At 45.4% G+C, this 26,667-nt stretch overlaps 1 protein-coding gene across 1 annotated transcript in view; it reads right to left on the bottom strand.

The window, feature by feature from the left end:
* Positions 1-923: 923 nt before the first annotated feature.
* NCKAP1L (NCK associated protein 1 like) overlaps positions 924-26,667 on the bottom strand; it is a 50,207-nt gene continuing 24,463 nt past the window's right edge. Inside the window, exons 18-31 of the mRNA XM_003790465.3 lie at positions 26,492-26,611; positions 23,936-24,081; positions 23,509-23,640; positions 20,458-20,676; positions 18,825-18,955; positions 14,384-14,481; positions 14,175-14,268; positions 13,938-14,020; positions 13,563-13,643; positions 10,296-10,389; positions 9,130-9,246; positions 8,690-8,799; positions 5,517-5,606; positions 924-1,449 (exon numbers count right to left, since the gene is read on the bottom strand). Coding sequence (XP_003790513.1) covers positions 1,318-1,449; positions 5,517-5,606; positions 8,690-8,799; positions 9,130-9,246; positions 10,296-10,389; positions 13,563-13,643; positions 13,938-14,020; positions 14,175-14,268; positions 14,384-14,481; positions 18,825-18,955; positions 20,458-20,676; positions 23,509-23,640; positions 23,936-24,081; positions 26,492-26,611 — 1,647 coding nt within the window. The 3' untranslated portion in view covers positions 924-1,317. The remainder of the gene's footprint in view (positions 1,450-5,516; positions 5,607-8,689; positions 8,800-9,129; positions 9,247-10,295; positions 10,390-13,562; positions 13,644-13,937; positions 14,021-14,174; positions 14,269-14,383; positions 14,482-18,824; positions 18,956-20,457; positions 20,677-23,508; positions 23,641-23,935; positions 24,082-26,491; positions 26,612-26,667) is intronic.

The raw sequence follows: 26,667 nt of genomic DNA, 5'->3' as shown, positions 1-26,667 counted from the left end.
AAAAAAAAAAAAAAAGAAAAGAAATAAAAAGTAAACACACAAAATCCAGAAATGATTATCAAACAGGTTTAATGAAGGTGGATAATTTCACTGAAAACCAATAGTTGCTTCTCTTTCATCATGGAAGTATGGGTTAATCCTAATTAATCAACCTGCTAATTATTTGTCTCTTCCAATCACTCTAGACCTGTGACATATATGATCTGTTGCTCCTGTCCTCCATGGCAGTGGGCATACAGAAGTGATGAATGGAGGCCACCGTTTCCTGTCATGGAGTTAACTAAACCTAGTTTAGTGCCATCTTGAACGCCCCAGGCTCTGACACTTGAAATTCTAATTAGTGCAGAAAAGGGCTAAGTTAAAACAGCTTGTATTCCCTCAAGGATACCTACTCTTAGGGCGCTACAACCTAATGAGGTCTGTGAAATTTAAGATCTAGAAAAGAAATCCCTGCCTAGAGTGACAGCTGTACCAGGGCTGACAAGAGAATTTGGGGTTAAATTAGTCCCCTTAGATAGGAAGAGTACCCCCAAATGGTATGGGAAGAAAAACCCATATGAGTCTGGTCTAATTAGTTGTTATGTGACCTAGAATGGACCTTCACTGACCCTCAGCTCTGAGCTGTGGAGTTATCAAAGCAGGCAAGAGCTCATTCATTACCCACAATGTGTAGTAGAGTAGGTGGGCAGTGGGAATCTTGGATGGGCACTTCTCTTTGCTCCAGTAGGAAAGGCAGTCAAGCTGGAGGCAAGGGAAGAGACCCAGTGACTTCTAAAAGAGCCCCACAAAGGAATAGAAGGGGGATTCCTTTGCTGCTATTTTGCAGTATGAGCAGGCTGAATGTTTGCTGAACTCATTTGGAAAAGGAAGAGAGGAGATAATGGTCCTAATGAATGTGCAGGAGACAATAGCAGCTCCAGTGGGAGGATTATAAGCTCATTATGGTTTAATACAATGATTGATCATCTCTGTCCGCCAGCATTATCCTAGAATAGCGATGAAGGTCGGAGAGACCCATGCCTGTCAGAGCACAAGCTCCAGTCACCAGAATATAGAAGGTATGCTTGTATGTTACTTGGTTTCCATTGTAAATTCACATATGTGGCCCCAATCTCCTTTTTCCACAAACTGTTCTCCATGACCCTAGCCTGCCCCACTTCTCTGTGATTTCTCAGCCCTCATTATTCCTCTGTGCACCATTCCATCAGCTCTGACTCCTGACCTTTTTCCTAGTGACCCCGCCCCAATCCCACCCCTTGAGAAAATGACCACAGCTTCCACTATGGCATAGGTTTAGGTAGGCTCCAAGGGCCCTTTTCAGTGGGCACCGGCAGGCACCCGGTTTAGAAGGAAGGCTCGGGACACCTCCCGATAGGCATTTCGAAGCAGGACATAAGGGAAACAGGACTCCAGCATGTCCAGGGTCAGGAAAGACGATTCCTCCACCACCTGGAAGAGATGGGGCCAAGAAGTGAGCATCTTCCATAGGGCATGTGTCTGAGATGCCCTGTTCCTCTTCGTGTAGTTAGTTCCTGGGCCCTCTAAGGCCCTGGGAGTCACAAATGAACAGTGTTCCAAATCACACTGCCCCCTACTTCCTACCTCATTTGGCTCCAGGAAGGTAAAGGGGCCTCTTCAGCTCCATTGCAGTGGCCCCTGTCCCCTTCATGTGAAAGGCACAGAAACAGAAGGCAGGAAAGAACCACTTCCCTAGCAGCAGAAAAACTCCCATTCTGGATGCTAAATCATATGTGGGCGGGGAGCACAGATGCAGGTAAAGACAACTAAAAGCGCTAATTGCAAAGCTTTGCAGTGAGAGAAACGATTGCCACCGCAGGCCAAGGAAGAGGAGCCTGGAATCTGCAAGGATCCTCCGCTGCTGGGCCTCAGTCTCCTCCCTCTCGCAGTACAGTGCTGGGGGAACAGTAAGGATGCTGCATAAAGGAGCAGGCATGATTAATTAGTTTAATTATAAGCCTGAGTGCTGCGGTAATCCCAGCAGCCCCCACAACCAATCAGGAAGATGGATCAAGAAGCCTGGATAGGGGGCTGGGGGACAGAAGGGCATATCCATGAAGAACAGCAGAAAGCAGAACACTGTGCTGGGCTGGAAGGTCCCTGCCCCTGAGGAAGAAACAGAGTCTATTTCCTTCAGACCCCTCCTTGTCCCTAACTGAAAAATCCTCTGGAGAAAAGTGTCCCCATAGCCTCTGACAATTCACACAGATGGGCCCTCCCCAATATGTCCGTTTTTTTGGGGTCCTGAAAATTCAGGAAGGAAACATAAGTCTCCCACATCTACTCTAACATGTTTCTCTCTTGCTCTCTCTGAGGCTCTTTCAAGTGTTAACAATTTGTAAGATTTTGCTATTCCCAAACACACAGGCACACGACAGGGCAACAGTGTCAAAACTTCAGGCAAAAGGAAAGGAAATCTGCTGGTAAAACTGTAGCCCTGGCCTTAGATTAGATAACCGAAAAAATTTCAAACTAGGCGAGACTTTCAAACCCTAAACCTGGAGAGAGATGAGACTTCTCTCGGATGCTAACCTCACATACAGGGAAATGAGTAATGACCAAGTAAATCCGCTGGCCCACATCTTTCTATTCTCCAGGAATCACAGATAAAAACAGGACTCCTGGCTCAGCACCTATAGCTCAACCGGCTAAGGCGCCAGCCATGTACACCTAAGGTGGCGGGTTCGAATCCCCAGCCCGGACCTGCCAAACAACAATGACGGCTGCAACGAAAAAATAGCCGGGCGTTGTGGCGGGCACCTGTAGTCCCAGCTACTTGGGAGGCGGAGGCAGGAGACTCGCTTGAGCCCAGTAGTTGGAGGTTGCTGTGAGCTGTAATGCCACGGCACTCTACCCAGGGGGACAGCTTGAGGCTCTGTCTCAAAAAAAAAAAAAAAAAAAAACAGGACTCCTATAAACTGGCTGATGTTTTTGGAAGTGGAAACAGCCATATAGTGAAAGCCAAGAAACCTGGGTTCTAGTCCCAAATGTGCCATATAATTTAGGGGAGACTTTGTCATTTTTCCCTCCCTCTTTCTTGGTTTCCTCACTATGACTTATAAAAACTGGACTAAATTGCTAGGTTCTGCTCTGGTTCTGACACCTAGGACTCCATGATTCTGTGAGAAAGCTACTTCCTACCCCCAGGAAACCCATGCCAGGAACAGGCTGCCTGCCAACATGGGGGCGGGCACTGCCCAAGCTTGACAGCCAAGACAGAAAGACCCTGGGGAGAGAAGTGCTGGCCAGAATTTGAGGCTACAAGAGTAACCTCTTAACTCAGAATACATCTCCTTCCCCTCAAGTCATTTCCAATTTCTCTGTGGAAACATTTGCATTTAAATTGCTTTGCAGCAGCTAGTCCCTCTAGTTTCCCTCCAACACAAAGCGCCTGGCTGGCTCTGCTCCTGCCACTCTGCCAGTCTCACTGGGACACCATAAGGGGCAGGCATTTTTCTACACTTGGGAGTGGGGGGGCGTGGAGGTGTGGGGTATCAAAGCAGAAGAGGTTAGTGGAACTGGGTGGCAATACAGAATCACCTCCGACCTTCTGGAGGTGAAAACTACCCGAGGAAGTGAAGAGGCCCAAATCATCCAGAAACTACAGTGACCAGCAGAAAGAGGCAGCAGGCTTTTGTTGAGCATCTATTATGTCCTAGGCATCTTCACACATATTATTACGGGGGTTTTGTTTTGTTTTTGAGGCAAAGTCTCACTTTGTTGCCCTGGGTAGAGTGCCATGGTAGAGTGCCTCATAGCTCACAGCAACCTCAAACTCCTGGGCTCAAGTGACCCTCTTGCCTCAGCCTCCTGAATAGCTGGGACTATAGGCACCCGCCACAATGCCTGGCTATTTTTAGAGACAGGGTTTCACTCTGGCTCAGGCCAGTCTTCAACTCCTGAGGTCAAGCAATCTAGCCACCTTCGCCTCCCAGAGTGCTTGGATTACAGGCATGACTCACGCAGCCCAGGCAGACTTTCACACATATTATATCTCACGAACTCAAACCACTCCACCATAAGGATTATTACCCACATTGACGGATAAAGAATCTGAGTCCCAGAAGGTAACTGCCTTGCTAAACTCATGCAGCTCCCACCTAACCCACGACTAACGTTTGCCCTTCGTCTATTCTGGTCTGCCTCCTCCTCCCACTCACCCCTCAATACCACACACCCATGTCCATTCTCTTCTCCATCATAATCTTAGAGCAGCCCAGGGTAGGCCTTTTGCTAGCTGGAGAAACTGAAACATAAATACCACTCAGTACCCATGTACTTAAAGGAGACTAGGAGGGAGTCCCAGGAATGCCTGCCCCTAACATTTCTGGGCCTGGGTCAAGAATACAAATGGAGGCCCACCGAACATATGACAAATTAAATCAAACTTACAACTACAGAGAGTGCCCAAAACATGTATACACATTTTAAGAAAGGAATAAACTGTATTAAAATTATAAAACTGTATAGTTTTAAAAAGATGAATCCAAATCACGTGTAAGGACCTCTTATAATTGTAGAAGTCAAATATGACTAAAGTCTTAAAATTTTAGTACTGCAGCCATATGGTCCTCAGGCAACTAGAGGTACATCCCAGCAGTACTGTCTACCTTAGTAGGATGGACTTGGGGAAGAAGTTCCACACAGACCCAAAAGTGGGCTGGAGCTGCTTAGAATTCTGGGGTACCAGCTATCTGTGGACTTTCAGGTGGGACACAGGCTCCAGGTGGCCATATCATCTCCCCATAGGCAGAGGAAGGCCAAAGGAGAGTCTTTAAACAGGGGTCCAGGGCAGGTGCCCTACTGTCCATATTTAAGTACAGTACTACCCTGGAGAATAAGACTTTTAGAGGAAAAGAGTAAGTGTGTTAAAAAGGGAAACAGGGTCATGAGAAAAAAAGAATTAAATCAACTGAGTCAGAGTTCCCAGAACTTTCTGCCAGAGTAGAGGAAAGCCCACAGCTTGGGAAGCAAGGAGAAAACATAGCAGCAGCTGACTGATTCATGGGCTTCCGGCCTTATAACTTCTCAGCAAAAATCCCTTCTCTCCTCTGGGCCCTGCCTGACCCCTCAACCCCGAGTTTAGGTCTGCACTATTCAACACCCTCATCATAGTACGCTTGAAGACAAGGCATAAAGTGTGGGAAGTTGTCAAGTGAAACTAACCAAACAGGTGCTGAATAGGTATTTATAGATAAGGGACACATCTGTCCCACCAGGTCAGACTCAGGAACATTGCAGAAAAAGGGGTCCTTCCAGCAAGGGGCCAGGAGGGCCCTGTCCTGTAGTCAAGTCCTCAAAACCTCTACTCTGGCACTGCAGGACAAGTTTAGGATGTTAACCAGAATCTGAGGACCAGATCCAGAGGGTCAGGCAGAGTTACGTTCTTAGATGATGCTTTTGGGTAATGACAATGGCACAGACTCAAAGACCCTACAAGGGAGTTTCCCTCTGGCCCTTCCTCTCTTTTCCCAGACCAACTTAAACCAGATACATACCAAGCGCATAAGCAGAGAAATGGATTCCCGATTTCTGGTTTTAAGCTTGTCAGTCTCCTGGCCCAGCTGCAAAAGGCTGACAGAGGCCACCTGTAAGGAGAGAATTTGTACAGCACATTTTTATGGAGGTCAGGACAGGACAGCCTCAGGCCAGGGGAAGTCAAGAAAAGATCAAGGAGGAGAGTTAAGAAGTGCCAGGATGTTCCTGAAGACTAGGGGGGCAGGGGGGAAGGAGGGAGGAGGCAGCCAATCCCCCAGCTTTCAGAGACGCACACTGCCTGCAAACCAGCCTGGATCCCTTGGCCTGCCAAAGCAGATAAGGGGAGGTTGCCCGGGGGTGCTGGGAGGAGGCTGCAAGGAGCAAGGAAAGAACCTAGAACAAAGGCAGGTGAGGCTGTATGCTGAGAGATTAATCTCTCTTTTCTAGGCAGCCTCCAGACGCCACTGTCATCAGCCTGTTTACAGCTGACTCCCCACCCCACCAGACACAGAGCTGGGCCTCTAGTTCAGATACAGGGCTTTTGGTATTCTCCTCCTGTCGACTCCCAAATGCCTGTGATCTCCATTCACCTCCAGGCCCACAACAGATCAAAAAGGGAGGAAAAAATAAGATTCACTGTATCCCAGGCCAAGGTTACCTGAATTTCACAAATAAGGAGGATAAAAGGGCAAAGGGGGTAAAATTCCCATCTCACCCCATCCTAGAGATCTGGTATGAATCCTCTTTATAGCTAAGATGCTCAGAGCCAGGTATATCTGGTTGCTTTTCCCAGCTTACACAAACACCCTCTCCCTAAGCTTACGTACTTCTCAGGACAAGGGTATAATTCTTGAGAGAACAGTATGATCTGCTTTGTTTCCTCCTGGAAAGAGACAGATGAGGCCCCAATTCTTAAATCTGGAGCTTGCTTTGCAAAGAAATAAGTTCCCTATTACTGAGAATGCTCAAGCAGGCAGTGGGTAATGGACCAGGTATCAGAAGTTTATGAACAGGATTACCCCATGGGAAATTTAGAATGGAAAATTCTAGGGCCTCTTTCACCTATGGAAATATTAACAGATCATTCATTCTGTATTTTCCCAAGGGCAAAACTGAGATCAATGGTGATAATTATATGGAGTCAAACTTGGGCTAAATTCTTTTTAATGGATTTTTCAAATGAATTGGACATAACCTACAGTGGAATCAGCTCCCTGCTTGTAAGTCCAGTCCCTAGAAATCTAGACTGGTGGTTCTCTGAGTGAGAACCCAAGATAAACAGTATCAGTATCAAGATTACCGGAAAACTTGGAAATGTAAATTATTCAGCCCTATTCTAGTCTACTGAATTAGAAACTCTCCAGGTGATTCTGATTCACACTAAAGTTTAAAAACTAACATTGCCCTTTTGGCCAGAGACACCATCTTCCAGTAATTCACCAAAATGACAAACACAAAGGGAAAGAGGAGAGGCACCCAATACATGTTCTCTAGGCCTTTTAGAAAACATGGAGTTGTTCTTTTGGCCACATATATGTGAATCTACAAGAAAGGTGATATTGTAGACATCTAGGGAATGGGTACTGTTCAAAAAGGCATGCCACACAAATGTTACCATGGTAAAACTGGAAGAGTCTACAGTGTTACCCAGCATGCTGTTGGCATTGTTGTAAACAAATAAGTTAAGGGCAAGATTCTTGCCAAGAGGATTAATGTTCGTATTGAGCATATTAAGCACTCTAAGCGCTGAGATAGCTTCCTGAAACGTGTAAAGGAAAATGATAAGAAAAAGAAAGCAGCCAAAGAGAAAGGTACCTGGGTTCAACTGAAGCGCCAGCCTGCTCCACCCAGAGAAGCCCACTTTGTGAGAACCAACGGAAGGAGCCTGAGCTTCTGGAACCCATTCCCTATGAATTCATGGCATAAAGCATATAACATAGCACACAGGAGTACCAGTGGACCCATGCTTTTAGGTGCAAGAACCCATTTATTCCCCAAGAGCTCATGGCATAATAGGTGTACAGCATAGCACACAGGATAACCAATAGACCCCATGTAACAGTGATACAAGGTGCTGGAACCTATTTCCCATGAATTCGAAAGTCAACGCCTTGTCACATTCAATGGCAAGGTGCCTCCCTGAGCTACTGGAACCTCTTCCCTATGAATTCATGGCATGGTAGATAAAAATAAAGCCTGCCGCTACTGTAAAAATGTTTCTTGTTCATTCACTAAAAGTGTGATATTTTTTCCCCAAAGAAGTATTAAAGCAAATTGTAATGTGTCCTAAAAAATAAAATTAAAAGAAAAGAACTAGTCATTGGCTATTTGGCAGTACAGAGTTAGAAAAGGCCTTACTGATTATAAAACTAGGCTGGGGGTGGGAGTTCGTGCCTGTAATCCCAGTATTTGGGGAGGCTAAGGTGGGAAGACCACTTGAGGCCAGGAGTTCAAAACAAGCCTGGGCAAAATAGTGGAAACCTGAGGTCTATAAAAAAAATAAAATTATCTGGGAGGCAGAGGCAGGAGAATAGCTTGAGTTTGAGGTTGCAATGAACTATAATGATGCCATTGCACTCCAGTCTGGGCAACAGAGAAATAGACTGTTTCTCTTTTTCTTTGTTTCTTTTTTATTTTTTTAAACGAGTCTCAAGAGACTGTCTGTTAAGAAAAAGAAAGAATATAAAACTCTGTAACTTTAACATGCATGTGATCTCCTAAAGACCTTAGTAAGAACACAGAAGCCTGGACTTACCCTATAATATTCTGATTTAGTAAGTCTAATGTAAAAAATCAGAAATCGGTATTTTAACAATCTCCCCAGGATATTCTGATGTATACCAAGGTACATGGATTCCATTTAATCTATTTTATAAATGGCAAAACTGGGGCCCCAAAAGTTTGGCTCATCAGAGGTCACACAACTTCTTAGTGGCAGACCTAGAACTATAGCTCAGATTTTCTGACTCTTTGTCCAGTGATGTTTCCAAGTATTCAGTCAGAGGCTGAAACACCAGCCATTATGGAACTTAGAAGAAACTCCTAGCTTGCACAGAATAGCCTTTCACTACGGAGTGAATTTAGTGGGAGCTTAGACTCCAAAACCTGTTCAACAATAACTGTCTACAGATCTGAGTCAAACCAATTCCGGCCCTTTGCAATCTTCCATCCCTTATAACCTAGACCCACTCACCACTAGGAATTCCTTGAGGTGAGTCTCAATGTTCTTGTTGTAGAGAGTGAAGAGGGCAGCAGACACCTGGATGATGGCTTTGGTCAAGCAATGAATATTGTTGTTGTAGCCTCGGTTATTATTGATATAGGAGAGAGAAAAAAGGAAATGACTAAGTGAGCTGCCCCAGGCTGACCCCAACTGATAATTTCTCATTTTTTTTGGCTGAGCCACCCCCATTTAACACCACAAAGACAAGAAGGCATGTTGGGATTGGGAGCAGGGCATTCCTATGATCTCTCACAGAATTTTATGCATATACATTCTCAAGTACTTTTTGACATAGAACTTTACACCTGGGCTGGAAGTCTATACTTGCCAATGAGTATCTCTGTCTTCTCCCCCAGCCCTGGGGTGCTAACCTGAATAGCTCTGGTCTTTCAAACCTACTTCTTACTTACCATCCTTCTCAATGCTATAGAAGGAAGAAGGGTCAGTGGCAAGGAGTGGGAGGGAAACTGCAAGGAAGATCAAGAGCAGGCAGGCCACCTTATATTCTTCCTCAGGGGATGAAGAATCTGGTGACAGGGAAAAAGCAAAAGAGGAAAAGTAAAGAAAGTCAGCAAATAGTTATCATCTATAGGGGGCCAACTTCACAGAATTGCCATGAGGATCTTATGAGAAAACACGTCACAAAGCCCCACAGGTGACTTTTTACCCCTGAAGGGGATACAACTAGCATCCACCTAGAGCAGTGTTTTCAACCTTTTTTAATCTCACAGCACACTTGAACCTATCATTAAATGTCTATGATACACTTAAATTGTGTTGATAAAATAAAAAGAGTGAAAAAAAGAATATACTTACTGTGTTTTGAACTTCTTTCAAAAATAATTTAATTAATAATCTTTAAAATTTTTTCACCAGTTGAAAATCACTGATCTAGAGTGAGGGGCCTGAATCTTTGAGGCCCTCCCTGGTAATAGGGAGAACACTCAGCCAAGAGCTCTGCTGACACCATCAAGGACACCTGTCAGCTGCCTGATGGGGTAGAGGGGCAGGAGGGAGAGGAAAGGTTCTCACAGGACAGGAGAGAAGTGGGGTGTGTCTGGCAAGCAGGAAAGGACTTGATCCCAGCCCCTTGGTCCATCCTATTCTGAGTGTGTACAAGTGTGACTGTGCTAATCTGAGGAAATGTATAATGGAAAATGTAAGAGACACATGTGAGGCTGAGGAAGAAGTGAGTGTGCCAAGGTGACTATAAGGAGGAGAGAACACAAGATCTCCAAGGGGCACTTAGGTGCTACAGCAATAGCGCAGTGGGACGTACACAATTTTGTATTGTTCTTTCATTGCTTCCTTTGCTTTGATCTTATTTCCCCAACAGGGTGGTAAATTTCTTTGGGCATTTCCTGAGCACCAAATAGACTCTTGCTTTCTACTTTTTAACCAATTGGTAGATCAATTAGTTGGAACCTGAGGCAAAATCTAAACTGCCTCTCTAAGTATTTTCTGGAGGTTTTCCCCCAGGTCCCAGTTTATACCCTCTGAATTCACATCCCAAATAAAGGTTTCCCACCCAAAACCAGGGCCCAAACCTTCCCTTGATCCCTTCCGCCAATCTTACCAGCTTTCAGATTGGCAATGGCTGCCACCAAGGCTGGGTCAATGTCACAGCCCACCCCTGCAGCAGATGCCAGCTCAAAAACACTCAGAGTCACCTGGTAAGGAAGAAAAAAAAATTGTAGAGAGGATTCCCAGGAGAGAAATGCTTGGCAGAAACTACAAGATTCTTGGATCTGGAATTCCTGGATCACAGATTTTTAAACTTTTGGTATACTACATCTTTTCTGGATATTCCTTCCATAGCTCTCTCTAACCTGATGGGAAAAAAACCAAATGCTTTGAGCTTGACATTCAGGGTGCTTCATAGGACAGATTTTTTTTTTTTTAACCTTATTTCCCTAAATGCTTCCTTTAGTCAATGCAGCCAGGCTAATTTATTCACTGTCCCCAGACTACAGATTTCTTTCTTTCTTTCTTCTATACTCTGGTTCACAACCTCTCCTCTCCTCTACTTACATCAAAATAAGGCTCATCCCTGAGGCTTAGCTCAAATCTCATATTGCCTATGAAGCTCTCCCTGATTGCTTCAGCCCAAACCCATCTCTCCCTCCTTAAACTGGTACCACTGATTTAGCATTGATTGCACAAGTATCTAGTATCAGTTATTTTTCAGATAAGAGGTGAAATTCACTTCCTTATCTCACCACATAGATAATTTTTTAAAACCTCATGTCATGGCGATGGGAGAAAAAACTTCAGAGAAAGACAGATCTAGGTTCAAATCCCAGCAACCACCACTTACCAATATGTGTCCTTGGCTAAAAGTGACTTAACCTCTCTGAGCCCATTTTCTCATCTGTAAAACTGGGATAATGCTCACCTCACAGAGCTGTTGTGAAGATTAAGTTAGATGGCATGTGTAAAGCATTTACCCAGTGACTAAGAGAGTAAATGTCATCCTCTACTTCCTCTTCCTTTATCTTAAAGCCAGGAACTTGTCATTTCCCTTGTTCCTCACTAATACTTTACACAATGCTGAGCACGTAGAAGGCAACTAATAAATAATGACTGATTGGCACCTGAATCCCTTAGAATCAGGGTCCCAGGACATAGCCTCACCCCCAACTCCCACACTAAGTTCTTAGATCTCTGTTGAGGTTTTAAAAAAAAAAAAAAAAAGCTTCAAAATGTTCGGAGAGAACAAGAATAATTGTTTCGGCTCGGCGCCTATAGCTCAACCGGCCAAGGCGCCAGCCACGTACACCTAAGGTGGCGGGTTCGAATCCCCAGCCCGGACCCGCCAAACAACAATGATGGCTGCAACCAAAAAATAGCCGGGCGTTGTGGCGGGCGCCTGTGGTCCCAGCTACTTGGGAGGCGGAGGCAGGAGACTCGCTTGAGCCCAGGAGTTGGAGGTTGCTGTGAGCTGTAATGCCATGGCACTCTGCCCAGGGGGACAGCTTGAGGCTCTGTCTAAAAAAAAAAAAAAAAAAAAAAGAATAATTGTTTCAATACCAGACAACTAAGTCATCTGCCAAGAATGCCACAGACATAACAGCAGACCCACACGTTGCCTGTGGTACCAACACAGAAGCCAAACCTCGGCCAGCTTCTGCTCTGCCTTTTATTTAAATCCTATGCGACCTGCATGACTCGGTTTGTGGCAACCATGCCTAAGAAACAAGGGACCTGGTCCACGACCTGTGGTTTTCTGGAGGAAGAGAGAGGTGATTGAAGGGGTCTTATTTCCCCTTCTCTTAATCTCCTTGCCCCTCTGCAGCAGTAACAGCTTCTCTGATGGACAGGCCATCCTCCCTCTCCATCCCTACCTGCTTATTTTCACAGGCAAACAGAGCCTAAAGAGCAGAGCTGCCCAGAAGGTATCAGCCAGACAAGCTGCTGACAGCCTAGAGCATTCAGCCCAACATCAGCAACTGCCAGAACCCAAGCTCAGTTTCAAAGTAAAGACCATTCCAGAGGGGCAGCCAGCACAGTGAACATCGGCCCTCACTGCCTCCATGATCACCTGACCCTGCTATGATTTTAGACAGGAGGAAATTTCATAACTCTTTTGATCTCAGAGTAAGGATGTTTTCCTTAACATCTAACTTTAATTCTTCCTGCTAACCAGTTTCCTCTTATCACAGGCCCCTCTCCATTAAAGAAATCAATTCTAGGTGAAGTAGCCTGCCCTATGTGCTTGAAGGTCCTTGTTCCCAGGCTTTGGCTGTATTTCCTGCATAACACTGGTTAGTTCCAGATGATTCAAAAGACAAGATGACTCAAAGGTGGGGGAGGGGTGGGGAGTGAATGTTTCACTTCAGCTGTCTGCAGAAGCCCTTCTGCAGCCCCGTCTGTCTTCTCCTGTAGTAAACGGGAGCCTGAGGCAGGTGATGCAGACATAGAGAACCAGAAAGTTGAAAAGACCAGGAAAAGAAACTCTGAGCACAGAAATGGTGGGTGGGAACAGAAGGAACAAATCTTACAAAAAGTACCCAAGCTCCTGACTAGAAGGGGACTTGTTTGGCATCTGATTTGCACAGTGTTCATTTCAGGTGAAAACCTACCCCCTCTCCTTCCAATAATGTAGCCCCATGGGTTTTCCCAAGCTCCCTCCTTCCCCCTCATGTCTCCCCAGTTCTGCTCTTTCTCTCCCAGAAGATTTGTCCAATCAGTGTTCCTATCACTCGTGGCCCTTATCCCTATAGTATTCTTCAGAGCCCTCTCTCCTTCCCAAGATTCTAGCAACATCCTTTTCCTTTACTTTTTTTTTTTTTTTTTTTTTTTGTGAGACGGAGTCTCAAACTATTGCCCTGGGTAGAGTGCTATGCTGTCATAGCTCACAGCAACCTCCAACTCTTGGGCTCAAGTGACACTCTGGCCTCAGTTTTTCTATTTTTAGTAGAAACAGAGTCTCATTCTTTGCTCAGGCTGGTCTCAAACCCATGAGTTCCAGCTATCCACCACCTTGGCCCCCAGAGTGCTAGGATTACAGGCATAAGTCCTTTTCTTTGAGACAGAGCCTCAAGCTATCCCCCTGGGTAGACTGCCGTGGCATTATAGCTCACAGCAACCTCCTACTCCTGGGCTCAAGCGAGTCTCCTGCCTCCGCCTCCCAAGTAGCTGGGACCACAGGCGCCCGCCACAACGCCCGGCTATTTTTTGGTTGCAGCCGTCATTGTTGTTTGGCGGGTCCGGGCTGGGGATTCGAACCCGCCACCTTAGGTGTACGTGGCTGGCGCCTTAGCCGGTTGAGCTATAGGCGCTGAGCCATAAGTCCTTTTTCAATTGCAAATATCTCTTAGTTTCCGCTATGACTCCTCCATACCTTGATGTCTGTGTCTGGAGTGACAAACTCCTTCAAGCACTCAATGGGACCCATAAGAAATGGGCAGTGGGAGGAGAAAACCTGGAGGAAAGAAAAGACAAATAAGTCCACTGGACAGGGACGAACCAGTGCCTTCCCAAACAGGTGGAAACAAAGAAGAGCTTAACTTAGATGAGAACCTAGCCAGCTTTCAAGCCACCCCACTCCTCAGACCTCTGGGTTTCCTAAGATCTTCTATCCCTCGGGATCTTCCAAGACCTCTGCCAGATTAAGCTGCTGCTTCTCAACACTCACCAACCCTTCCACAACTTCTCATACAAACCCTACCCACAGGCGTCTGTGATTCTGTGACAGCCTCACTCCTCCCCAGCTCACCTCCCGAAGTCCTTCTTGTGCCATGGCCCTAAAACTGAGGATGACACCAATGATGGTCATGCGCTTCAGCACATTTTCAGCCCCTGAGGAGAAAGAAGGGTGTCAGAGTAGAGCACTTGGGAGAACAGTGAGGGTTTTGCTTCTTCAGACCCAGCCTAGCTGCCAGATCCCTGAAAAACTCTGTCATTCACAATGCTATTCCCACAGTTCCCTCTCACAGAAGCGGAAGGTGCTCACCCATCAGCTGGGGCAGCAGAGAGGCCATCAAGTCCGGCTTGCTGAAGTTGGACCTGATCTGAACGAGGATGTCCATGTTCTCCACCACCAGCTTCTGCAGCCCAGGAACACAGAGATATTGTGTAAGAAAAGAAAACCATCATCACATCTCCCCCCAGTCTCCTAGACCCAGCCCTGCTCTCCCCAGCTGGGACCTGTGTCCACAGTACCTTCAGCTCCACAATCTGAGAGGTCACATGCCACATCAGGTTTTCACTCAGGAACTTCATGCCATAGGGGCCCAGGAGTTCGGCCAAGGCCCGCATCTCTGGAACAGAGTTACAGAGGTCCCTGGTGGGACTCAGAAGGCACTAGAGCATTCACACAATAGCTACAGGGTAATTTGCACATTGAAAATGTTTTCCAGGCTGGTCACAGCAGCTCACACCTGTAATCCTAGCATTCTGGGCGGGCCAAGGTGGGAGGATCACCTGATCTCAGGAGTTTGAGACCAGCCTAAACAAGAGTGAGTCCCTGTCTCTACTAAAAGTAGAAAAACTAGCAGGTGCCTGTAGTTCCAGCTACTCAGGAGGCTGAGGCAAGGGAATCTCTTGAGCCCAAGAGTCTGAGGTTGCCATGAGCTATGACACCATGGCACTCTCCTCATGATGACAGAGTAAGACTCTGTCTGTGGCTTGGCGCCTGTGGCTCAAGTGGCTAAGTATCAAACTCCTGAGCTCAAGAAGTCCACCTGCTTTTGCCTCCCAGAGTGCTAGGATTACAGATGTGATCTACCACGCCTGGCCTAGATAAGCTTTTTTTTTTTTTTAATTGAGACAGAGTCTTACTTTGTCAGCCTCGGTAAAAAGCCATGGTGTTGGCTCAGCGTCTGTGGCTCAAGTGACTAAGGTGCTAGCCACATACACCTAAGGTGACAGGTTCGAGTCCAGCACGGGCCTGCCAAACAACAATGTGGGCTGCAACCAAAAAATAGCCAGGCATTGTGGCAGGCGCCTGTGGCCCAGCTACTTGGGAAGCTGAGGCAGGAGACTCGCTTGAGCCCAGGAGTTGGAGGTTGCTGTGAGCAGTGAAGCCGTAGCACTCTACCCAGGAGGACAGCTTGAGGCTCTGTCTCAAAAAAAAAAAAAGACTGTCTGAAAAAAATAAACAAATAATAAAATGTTTTTCCTAAAATAATAAAAGGAAACAGAAAGTCAAGGAGCAATAAATGGCCTGAAATCGTATATTTGGGTGACAGATCCAATCTGCCATGGGACACTCACTGTCTCCCCCATCAATACTGACACCAAGACTTACCAAATGTTAACTATTTATCCTCTTCTAAGAAGCTATACTTTCCCAAGTCCCTTTATGTGCTACCCAGGTTTTATTCTGGCTGTACTGGCTGTATATTAGATATAGGACCTTAAATAAGTCATTGTCCCTCTCTGAGCTTCAGTTTATATCTCTGTAGAAGGAAGAAATTAATATCTGCCATGAATATCTCACAGAATTGATATCCTAATAAATATGACACGTATAAAAATCTTAGAAAATTATGAAGTACACATGAATAAGAGATTATGCTGATGATAATGATTAACAGCCCTCTGGAGAAACAAGCACATGTGCTCAGTACCAAATTGGAACTGACCAGCCAACACTTAAGTACACATATGGAAGTCAATCCCGGTGAAAATCAAGCTAGGGGAGGCAGACGGAGGGAGGTAAATTCCCATCTTTTGGCTACAGTACACACTGTCTAGGTGAAGGGCACACTTACTTGTATAACTTTGACTCAATCTGTACAAAAACAAAGTATGTAAACCAAACAGACATGTGTATCTGGTAACATTGCAAATTTTTTTTTTAAGAAAGAGTCTGAAGTTGTCGCCCTGGGTAGAGTGCCGTGGCATCCCAGCTCACAGCAACCTCAAACTCTTGGGCTCAAGCGATTCTCCTGCCTCCCAAGTAGCTGAGACCACAGGCATCCAACACAATGCCGGGCTATTTTTCAGTTGTAGTTGTCATTGTTGTTTGGTAGGCCCGGGCTGGGTTTGAACCTGCCAGCTCCAGTGAATGTGGCTGGTGCCCTAGCCACTGAGCTATAGGCACTGAGCCACATTCTGAAATTAAAAAAAAAAAAAAAAAAGCCCTCTGAGCTATGTGGCACAGGCATTATGGTTGTGGTTTTATAGATAAGGTGGTTAAGCACTTGTCCGAGGTCACTTAACCACATGTGGGGCTGGTACCAGGACCTAGTGGAATGCCTTACTGCCCTTTATGTGTCCCGTAAGGTGTGGCTTTTTGCATGCTTCTCCCTTCCTTTCCCTTACTTAGTACTGCACTGTCCAAATTTCCCATTTCTTGAGCCACCTTTTCTTTTTTCATAATCAACACACCTCCCCAGAGTCCCAGTTCTTTTTTCCTCTAAATCCTTCTTCCCTTTCATCTGCCCCAGTGCCTTATCCCTCACTCCCCAGCCTGCTCCAGCCTTCTGTGAATTAAATAAAACCTGCCTGGGGAAATCCCATGTTGGAAACACTCCTGTAGTGACACATTCAGACAGGAGAGAGCTGTAGCTATGATCTTTGGCTATGGGCCATCCCAGCAGGGAAAACCATGAAAGACCAGAAGTAACGACAACAAGGGACCAGTAGAAGAAAGGCAAGTTCGATATTGTTAATAAGAGTTCAGAGAGAAAAAGAAGTCAAGGCTTCTTTTGAATCAGTCTTTGAAGGCAGGACAAGTTAATCTCCACCTCCACCAATGACAGAGGAAGTAGAACTAGTCACAGCAGCTGAAACACAGCCTTGTCCAGAGTAGATGATAAACATTTTTAGAGTCACCTATTGATAGCACGAAGAACTAAACTGAGAGCCCGAAAAAGGATTTTCAAACTTGTCAATTTAGGTGATGCTAAGATGGCTGACATAGGGGAAGAGGGGCGCATCGCCCACTATGGAGCTGACGGAGACGAGACACACTGATCTACCGGTTTAGACCTGCCAGACCTCTCTACCCCAGTCTTCTCTACCCCTGGCTAGTCACCCTAGGGTATCTTTCTCTTTCCAACTATCTATTTTTGTGGTAGCGTTGCCCTATCACCATGGCAACACAGAGAAATTGGGGTGGGGGTGGTAGAAGGGGGAATGAGCATTATTACCTCCTGCTGCTTGTCATTTGTCAGCAAGACCTCAAGCTGATTTTAGAGGCTGCCTACGGTTTGTGGGAGAGCTGATGAGAAGGGGACATCTGAAACCTCCAGCAAGTAAGAAGTAGGGTCAGCTTACTGCTGGGGGCGTGATGATGGGGAGGAGGCAGAACTACACAACAGAATTATGTACTCTAGCTGTTTTACCACCACCACTCCCAAAGTAGAAGACTGGAGAGGGCAGGGTCACGGGAACATCTTCTGCCTGTCCAGACACCATGCAGCATCCATGGTTTACATGGAGGTGAGGGGAAGGAGGAAGAAGTAGGATAGTTTATGAATCAGTCAGTGTAAAACAAATATATTAAAAGGGATCTGTCTGGTTTCAAGCCTTCTTTAAGAAGGGAATGGCTTCATTACTCATTCACTACATAGCCCTTACCCACTGCCTCAAGAAACAAAAGCACTTCTGTAAACTGGAAAGCAGCACTGCGTCCTGGCTAAGCACCCACCTTCTAGAATTTGTCTGCCTTGAGTTGAACTCCCTGTCCTACCATTTATGAATATGCGGTCTTAAGCAAGCTACTTAAACTCTCTGTGTCTCAGCATACTCATCTGAAGAATGGGGATAAGAGTACCGTGTTTCCCCCAAAATAAGACACTGTCTTATACTTATTTTTTTCTCAAGAAGACACACTAGGGCTTATTTTCAGGGATGTCTTCCCTCTCCGCACTGAAATGCAGATACGCTACATAGCCACACCCATCACTAGGTCTTATTATCAGGGTAGGGCTTATATTTAAGAAATCCTGCTAGGGCTTACTTTTTGGATAGGTCTTATTTGGGGGGAAACATGGTATGTACCTCAAGGCTGTTGTAGGCTGGAGTTAATATGCATAAACATTTACTATAACTCAATCCATAATAAATGTCACTGATCATCTTATCATCATTGCCATTATTATTATTATTATTTTGCAGTTTTTGACCAGGGCCGAGTTTGAACCTGCCACCTCCGGTATATGGGGCTGGAACCCTACTCCTTTGAGCCACAGGTGCCACCCCATCATTGCCATTATTAAACATCAGCAATCCAAACATTGGCTAAGCCTCTAAAATTTATGTCCAAGGAAGAAGATGCTATGACATCAGACTACAGTTAAATAATTCCAGGCATGAGAATGTTCTCCTTACACTTGATCCTTTACCCTTTGCTATATGTCCTATTCTTTTATTCTTGGTGGAAATGGAGACTAACCATTTACCACCCTTCGAAGAATCAATCCCTTCAATGAGTTGAGCCCCCTGCCTAACTCCCAAACTCCCCTCATTTTCCCATTTTCCCTCTTCACCTTCGAGTGCCAGGCCACTCCTCACAATTCTAGGCCTCTCTTTTTATTGTGCTTAAGATAGAGGCTAGCAGAGATAGTGAGAAGAGGATAGAAGGGGCCACTGGGAAGGAAGAGAATTCCAAAGGATCTGTGGGCTGGAGTACTCAATTGAGGGAAAAGCTCACCAGAAATGTCAGAGAACTCCTCTGCACTGAAGTTCTGTTCTCCCTCTCTGGGGAGGCTGATGAAGGCCTGCATGGCTGGAGAGAGGACGATGGTCCCACTGCTCGCCTGTCTAAGCAGACTTTCCAGATACCTACCAGTATGACCAAGAAAGCACGGAAGATTAGTGTCCAACCCCTTCTCCCTACTGCTACCACTGGGCTTGGAAAGAGAAAGTCTGCTAAATTCTGGGTTGGAGAAAAGAGACTCGCCACTAACACCCCAAGCTGTCAGGTCAAAACAACTGGCAGTAGTACAACTCCACTTTGCCTTTACTCTGCACAGTATTTTGCTCTGCTGTCCAGTGCAATGGTGTGCACCCCTCTTTATCGGCCCCTTCTCTTTTCCAGTAGTTACCCTCACAGCCTCAACCTAGCAAGAAAAAGTTCCTACTAACTAGGCTCCTCTGAAATATATTTAGCCTCAATCTCTCCAACGAGAATAAGTGGATTGAGGACCTATGATCCTGAAAGTCAGTTTCAAGTGAAATCTCCTGGGTAGAGAGACAACCAATGGGTGTCTGATCATCTTGCCTCCAAATACTCCCTCCTGACTGGTGGGCAAGCTTAGAGGGGCTAGGGTCCAGCCAATGCTGGCAGAGGAGGGCTACACCAATCCTTGCACTCCCAGGCACTAGCTCTGTGTCTGGGTCTGCATCTCATAGACATCACAAGCTGACCACCACTGGGCCACACCCAGCTGTCAAATGGGGCATTTGTTTTTTCCTTTTAATTTAATGTTAAATGGCTGACAGAGGGGAAGAGGGGCTGAATCTTTGGAGCTGATGGAGAATTAGTTATTAAAATTTTGAAACAAATTCCACATTAAAAAAATATATAAGGATTTAGTGGGGCAGCAATTAGGTGGCGCTCAGTAGTGGCTGTCCCCTTTAGAGGTCCCTACTTAGCCCACCACATCCATTACTTTACCTGCTTGACCCATGTTGGCTTTTGGATTTGCAAATTTTGTTTCCCCTTTCTCAGAAGGGGTTCTTTGCAGCCTGGCTCCTACTGAGCTGATTTTGGGTTTAAAGCGCCACCCAGTGGCTTGGGGAGGCAGGAATCCAGTTCCTTTCGTTCCTTAAAATCTCAAAGGAAATTGCTGATTCCACCTTTTCCAGTTTGGGGGAGGAGGCCCACTTCTCAGTTAAGAACAATCTACTATGACATGGTCTTGTCTGGAGACAAGGAGATAGTAGTATTCTAAAGAGATGATTGTAGGAAGAATGGTTTTTAGAGAGAGAAGCTAGGGCAAAAAGAGAAGTAAGTTCAGAAAGAGGAAGAAAGATCATTTGAAATTGAAACAATAAGAATCCAGAAAAGAAAGGTTAAGAACTGGAGATTAAGAGGGAAAAGGTTAAGTAACTACAGGTAGGTCGATGGCTGTTACATTGAAGGTTAGGAGGAAACTCAGCAGTGGACAGAAGGGGATCTGGATTTGCCCAAGGTTATTGTTTCAATCCTCATACAGAAACAAGCCTCCATCAGGGGGTCTATGTATGACCCTGGGAGCCAAAATGTTTGGGCTCTGAGGTCTGACTGTATAAAGGAAAAGGTGCTGACAAAGAGGTGAAGTTCCAGGAGAAGATATACTGGCCAGTTTGTGTAGAGAGTGGTGATGGTCTGTTCCCCACTGGAGTCCAGTGGTTGTGTCTGCTGCAGGAGGGCATTGCGGATGACTCTGGAAGCATCTGCACCCAAAAACTGGGCCAGTGACTGTATGAAACTGATGTATGCTTTGAGTCCTGCCAGCAGCTCCGAAGGTCTTACGATCTCCTGGGTTGTAGCATTGTAGCCAGCCAGCCATACAATGGCTCTGAGTGAGAAAAATCATAATTACAATCATCACAATGAACAGAGTAATGAGTAGTGAGCATGTATTGTGTTCTAGGAGCTGCTGTGCTGTGGCTGTACTGCACATATCTCATTGGAACGTCACAACAACCCAATAAGGTAGAAACAATCATTATCCCCATTTTACAGATGAGGGAACTGAGCCAGAGATACTAATATCATTACTGAAGACCACACTGGAAGTGGAAGAGCTGGGACTTCTGTCCAGTAACATTCAATCAAACTTTTCTGCCTCCTCTGAAGAAACTGGGTCAGGTAGTAAAAAACCCTGGCTTGGGTTCCCAGCCAGGCGCAGTGGCTCACTCCTATAATCCTTGCACTCTGGGAGGCAAAGGCAGGTGGATCACCTCAGCTCAGGAGTTCAAGACCAGCCTGAGCAACAGTGAAACCCCATCTCTACTAAAAATAGAAAAACTAGCCGAGCTTTGTGACAGGCACTTGTAGTCCCCAGCTACTCTGAAGACTGAGGCAAAAGGAACTCTTGAGCCCAGAAATTTCAGGTTGCTGTGAGCTATGACTCCATGGCACTCAACCCCCAGGGCAACAGAGTGAGACCCTATCCCAAAATAAGAAGAAAAAAAAACCTAGATTCCCAAATTCCATCTAACTCTACCTCAGAGTTCACACCACCTGCCTCGTTGTGTCAGTATTTATCTCCTCTCCTTGGAAAGAATTATTTCTAACCTTTATAGAAATGGAAAACCACACTTAGAAATACTTGGAAGTGCAGTGTGATCCTGAGTGGCCTCAGGACACCAGGGCTCGACAGACAGCATGTCTGGCTGACATGCACTACAGCCAACCTTAGGGAGGGCAGGATGACTGTCTCCCTTATACTACTGTAGGGGCATGTCAGCAAGACTCCTCCCCCCAACCCCCAATACCTTCCAAAATACCTTTGCCAAGTATCAGAGATTTCACAATTAGAGTCAGCCCTTTAACTAAAAGCTTTCTTCCTTATTAAAATGTAAACATTAAGGGAAAGAGATAGCCTTTGTCAGTCATCTGAACCTAAGTATGAATGAGTTAACCCCAGTCTTCCTTAACCCATAGATATTTAGAAGTTTTTGTGTTTGGGGGAAAATGTTTATGACAGGGAAGGGGAAGGGACCATGGAAGGACTATTGGCAGATAAAAAGGAAAAGACCCTCAAGTGGTCTCAAATAATAATAATACAAAAGGGACAAGTTGAGGGCAAGCCTAACTTATTATAGTTTTCATCAAGGCCAAACTTCTAGGCCAACCTTGGGACACTGAGAACACGAGGTCAGTGCAACAGGCATCAGAGATATGCTAGGGAAACTTGAATATCACATCCATGCTGCCCCCACAGCCTGGAAACCACCACAGGCTTCTGAAGGTTTGCAAATGGGCCATTATCAAACTGTCATCTTCCTGACATTGTGTATGCAACTGAGACGCTTCCTTCCATACAGCTAATGTGTACATAATGAAACCAAACTAATTTGACTTCGCCCAAGCAAAAACCTAATTGAAAAATAAGTCTGTGTCTCATACAATCAAAACACAGACTCGACTTGTCTCCCTGCTTCTGTCCTTGTCCCCACAAATGCATCCAGGGTGAAATACTGCATCGAATTTTACTAACACAGCTCTGCTCAAAACCTGCCAAGGGTCCCCATCTCACGCAGAAAAAGAACCTAAGCCTTTACAATGACAGATAAGCATCTGCACCGTCTCCCACTCCCGACCTCCAACCTCCCATCCTACTGGTCTCCCCTAGGCTCATTCTGCTGCAGCCACACTGGTCTCCTCCACGTCCCTTCAACATGGCAGGCGTGTTTCCACCTCAGAGACTTTACACGTGCAAAGCATTCCTCTACCTAGAATGCTCTTTCCCTGATAGTCCCACCACTGCCCTTCTCGGCTCCTTCAGAGGTTTACTCAAATGTCACTTTCTCAAGGAAGCCTTCCCTGTCCACCCTAAGATGACAATACCCACCATCACCATCACACACCTCCTATCTCCCTGTCCTGCTTTATTTCTCTGCTTAGCACTTATCACCATCTAACCTACTACATACTCTATCTTATTTTGTTTATCTCTCCCACTAGAAGGTAAGCTTCTCGGGGAGGCAGGGATTTTCATGTTTTGTATACTGCTGTACCAACAGCTTTTAGAACACCTCTAACACCCAGAGGTATTCAATATACATTCGCTGAATGAATAAGCCACATGTCCCACAACAAAACACAGAAGACGAGAAGATTATTCATAATAATTCTTCCCATTGCCCTAATTGCTGACTGTCGTGCCTAATTCCAATACAAAGGTTCTTCCACCTGCTTTTGGGGTCAATAGAATGAGGGGCAAAGCAGAGGAAAGGGTATATATTTTACTAAGGTTTAATACTTTGCACTCATTCTTCATTTTAATTCTCTACCAATTCTCAATTGTAGGTAATTCTCAACTATCTATAAGGTAAAAAAAATCACTATCCTTACTTTATAAGAAAAGAAACTGGCTCAAAGAAGTTAGATAATATGCTTCAAAATCTTAGCTAATGGTCAAATTATCAACACAGATCTGCTGATTGCAAAGACTTTGCTCATTCTACTAAATCAGTGGCAATCTGGCTGTTCATCAAATTACCTAAATAGTGTTGGTGGTTCTTTTTGTTTGCTTGCTTTTAACAGAGATGCTTGGACCTATGCCAGACTGACTGCGTCAGAATCTCCACAGTGGGACGTGACCACCAGGACGAATCTAATGGGACCCAACTCTGTGGACTACTATACTACACAAACATACAAGATAAGGAAAGAGTGATACCTGTTAAGCCTGGCCTCCAGATGGCTACTGAGATATTCAGAAGGAAAGATAGTGTGTCCAAACACAGAGAAACTATAGACATGATTCATCGTCAGTGCCAATTCTGTCAAGTTTAGGTGTAGCTTGTCCATGCTAGAAAGTAAAATGAGCCTTGATTATGGGTCTGGCACCATCCATTAGTATCTGAGCAGGCTGAGTCAGTCTATGGCTGTCAGGACCCTTCCAGCTTCTGGGGATACTCAGCCTAGAACAGTACACATTGATGCTGACTTCAAAGACAAAGCAGAAAATGCACACTTAAGTGATTTTCCGTCCCCTTCTTTCCCCACCCCGATTCCACATATTCCTGCGGTAACACCTTCCCTCTCCCCCTTTCTTCCTTCTTTGAGGCAATGCTCCATTGACCCTCTCCGGACCGGGTCCTCACTTGGTGACGATGCTGCGGTTCTTCCGGTGACTCTCAGCTCCTGGCTTATCCCTCTCAGGCTCTCCTTTTCTGGGAGTCTGTCTCTGCTTCATGGTTTTCTTGTTCTTGGCCTTGCTGATGGTAGTAGCACAGTGCTTAGGTAGAAGCTTTACAAACAAACACAGGTGAGTAGAGACATGAGTTTTGTTGCTAAAACGGCCAAGTAGCCCATCAAACAGTTATTACAGGGTCCCTGTAGCATTGTCTGTTCTTTTATCTTTCTGCCTTTCTCTTTCTCCTTCCATGGATCTCCTTCCCTAATGAGAGCCTGTTTGGAATGTGCTCACCTCTTTTAGTTTTCATAAATATCTCTCCATGTATAGGCTCAAAGTCTCAAGATGGCAGTGTCTTTCAGGGAGCAGAACATCACGCCCCCACCCACATCCTGAAACAGACTTTCCTGATGGAAAAAATTCAAGCAAAAAGAATAATATCTAAAAGCTCCACTCAACTATGTTTTCTAATGTGTTCTAACCTATGAAACCAGTTATTTGCTAAGTAGAACAACCATCTCACTTGCTATAGTCCTTCATAGTCTGTCCCATGGGACAGTTGCCCACAGGTCTCCAAAGAAATGACAATATGCCCCGCATTTCATTCCCACTTTCTGGTGTTGTTGTTGTTGAAATATCATATTTCTTGCTCGCTAAACATCAACCTAGCATCTCTTCTCTTCACTGAGATAATCCAGTTAGCCATACCAAAAAAATATAAGATAGAATTATATATTCAGGTATCTCCTTCAAAGTAATTGGAATTCTCTGCATTTATTCCAATGCTACAGAGCTGGAATTACTCTTACAGCAACCTAAGGGTCACATGAGAAAACTGGTTTTGTTACTTTACAGTCACACCTTCTTTTAAAAAAATTCAAATGCTTGTCTGTTTCCAAAAAAATCAAGTCCACCTTGATGGAAAAACATGTGTCAACCCTGAGATTATGCAAAAGTGTCTATAGTAGATCCTGAAAGCAGTCCCCCCAAAAGGTAACTCCATTAGTAATTACTTACTCAAAATGTTAACTCTGGAGGGCCAATACTCATTTGGTTGCAAAAGTTCTGGTGTGGTAAATATTATGCACATCAGGCTTTAGTCATCCCTGACACAGCATTGAGCAAACCTCATTAGCAGTGTCTCTTGCGTGTCGTGGGTGTTCACACTGAGGGACACATACACCTACAGTTGTATTTGTGTATGTATCCTCCCTGCATTAGTTATTTTAATTACTTTCAAACATATATTTGTACTCCCTTTTCCTTTAAACTGGGGCATTCCTCAAGGGCAGGGATTGTGTACCTTACTTCTGGAACCCCACCCTAAAAACCAAGCACAGGGCTCAGCGCCCAATAAATAGCAAGTAATATAACAGCTAATGCTCACTGACTGCTGTGTGCCAAATATTAAATGAACTCTATTTTATTTAGTCCTTGTAACACTTTTATAAAGAATTTTCACCCCCATTTTACATATGAGAAAATAAAAAGTAATAATGTAACTGTGACTCTGCACACACATACACACACACACACACACTCACTCATCTGCACACACCCTGGCTCCACGTCTACCAAAGTTGCTACAAAGCCTGACTCAAACCAGGAAGGTTGGGTAGTCTGGGAAATCTAAGATTCCAGGGCAATAAATAAATACTCCAGGGCAATGGCAAAACAAGTTTCTCACTTTCAAATTTTCTAAAATTTAGGTTGAGCTAATCATGACCAGGTGCTATGAGTCAGTGACGGGAGGGGCTGGGGGAAGACAAGAAGAAAAAGGCCCGAGAGCAGCCCTGAGGACAAACACACAAGAGGCGCTCCGAAATGTCCACAGAGCTGCAGATGAACAGGAAGATGAGACAGGACAGGTGGTCTGGGGGCCACTGCCCCGACTACACGTACGCAGGGCAAAAAGAGGAGGGAAAATAAATTAAGAAGTAAACTCGGCTCTCAGAACTCGTCAGATGACAGCACAGATTTTGTTGGGAGTGCAGCTGTTCAAATAAGAGTATTTTTAGATGCCTCTATCTTGTCCTAAGGGGGTAAAGTCTGAAGAGACTGACTAAGAAAAGAATCCTGCCATAGGCTGCTGGGCGTGGTGGCTCACGCCTGTAGCAGATTGCTTGAGCTCAGGAGTTTAAGACCAGCCTGAGCAAGAGCAAGACCTTGTCTACTAAAAATAATAAAAGTAGCTGCGCATTGTAGGAGAGCACCCGTAGTCCCAGCTATTCAGGGGGCTGAGGCAAGAGGATTGCTCAAGCCCAAGAGTGTGAGGTTGCTGTGAGCTATGATGCCACAGCACTCAACTCAGGGTGACAGAGGACACCCTGTCTCAAAAAGAAAAAGAAAAGAAACAAAAAAAGAATCCTGCTATAAACTCAAGTACACAAAGGCCCCAGTCCTACTAAAGAGAAAGATGAAACCTGGTGTGGGAGAGGAGAGCAAGGGTGGGTAGAGGAGAAGGCACTAGGGTGGCAGGGCAGGGGCTGGCAGAGGGGGGCTGACAGCGGGAGGGTGGGCCTACCTGCTCACTCAGGTTTCGCTGCTCAGCACAGATTTCCAGGACACAGTTGCTGGTCTGCTTGGCCAGCTCTTCCAGGAAGGAGTTACAGTGGTGAAGACCATGGTTCTTCAGGTGGGGATACTACAGGAAAGAGGGACCAGTAAGGAAATTATCACCTTTGGGGACAGGCACTACTT

The sequence above is a fragment of the Otolemur garnettii genome, unplaced genomic scaffold (assembly GCF_000181295.1).
Source record: "Otolemur garnettii isolate 467f Iridium unplaced genomic scaffold, OtoGar3 scaffold00043, whole genome shotgun sequence".
NCBI classification, from domain to species: domain Eukaryota; kingdom Metazoa; phylum Chordata; class Mammalia; order Primates; family Galagidae; genus Otolemur; species Otolemur garnettii.
Note: the sequence above shows the minus strand (reverse complement) of the source record. Positions and strands in the feature narration are given on the sequence as shown.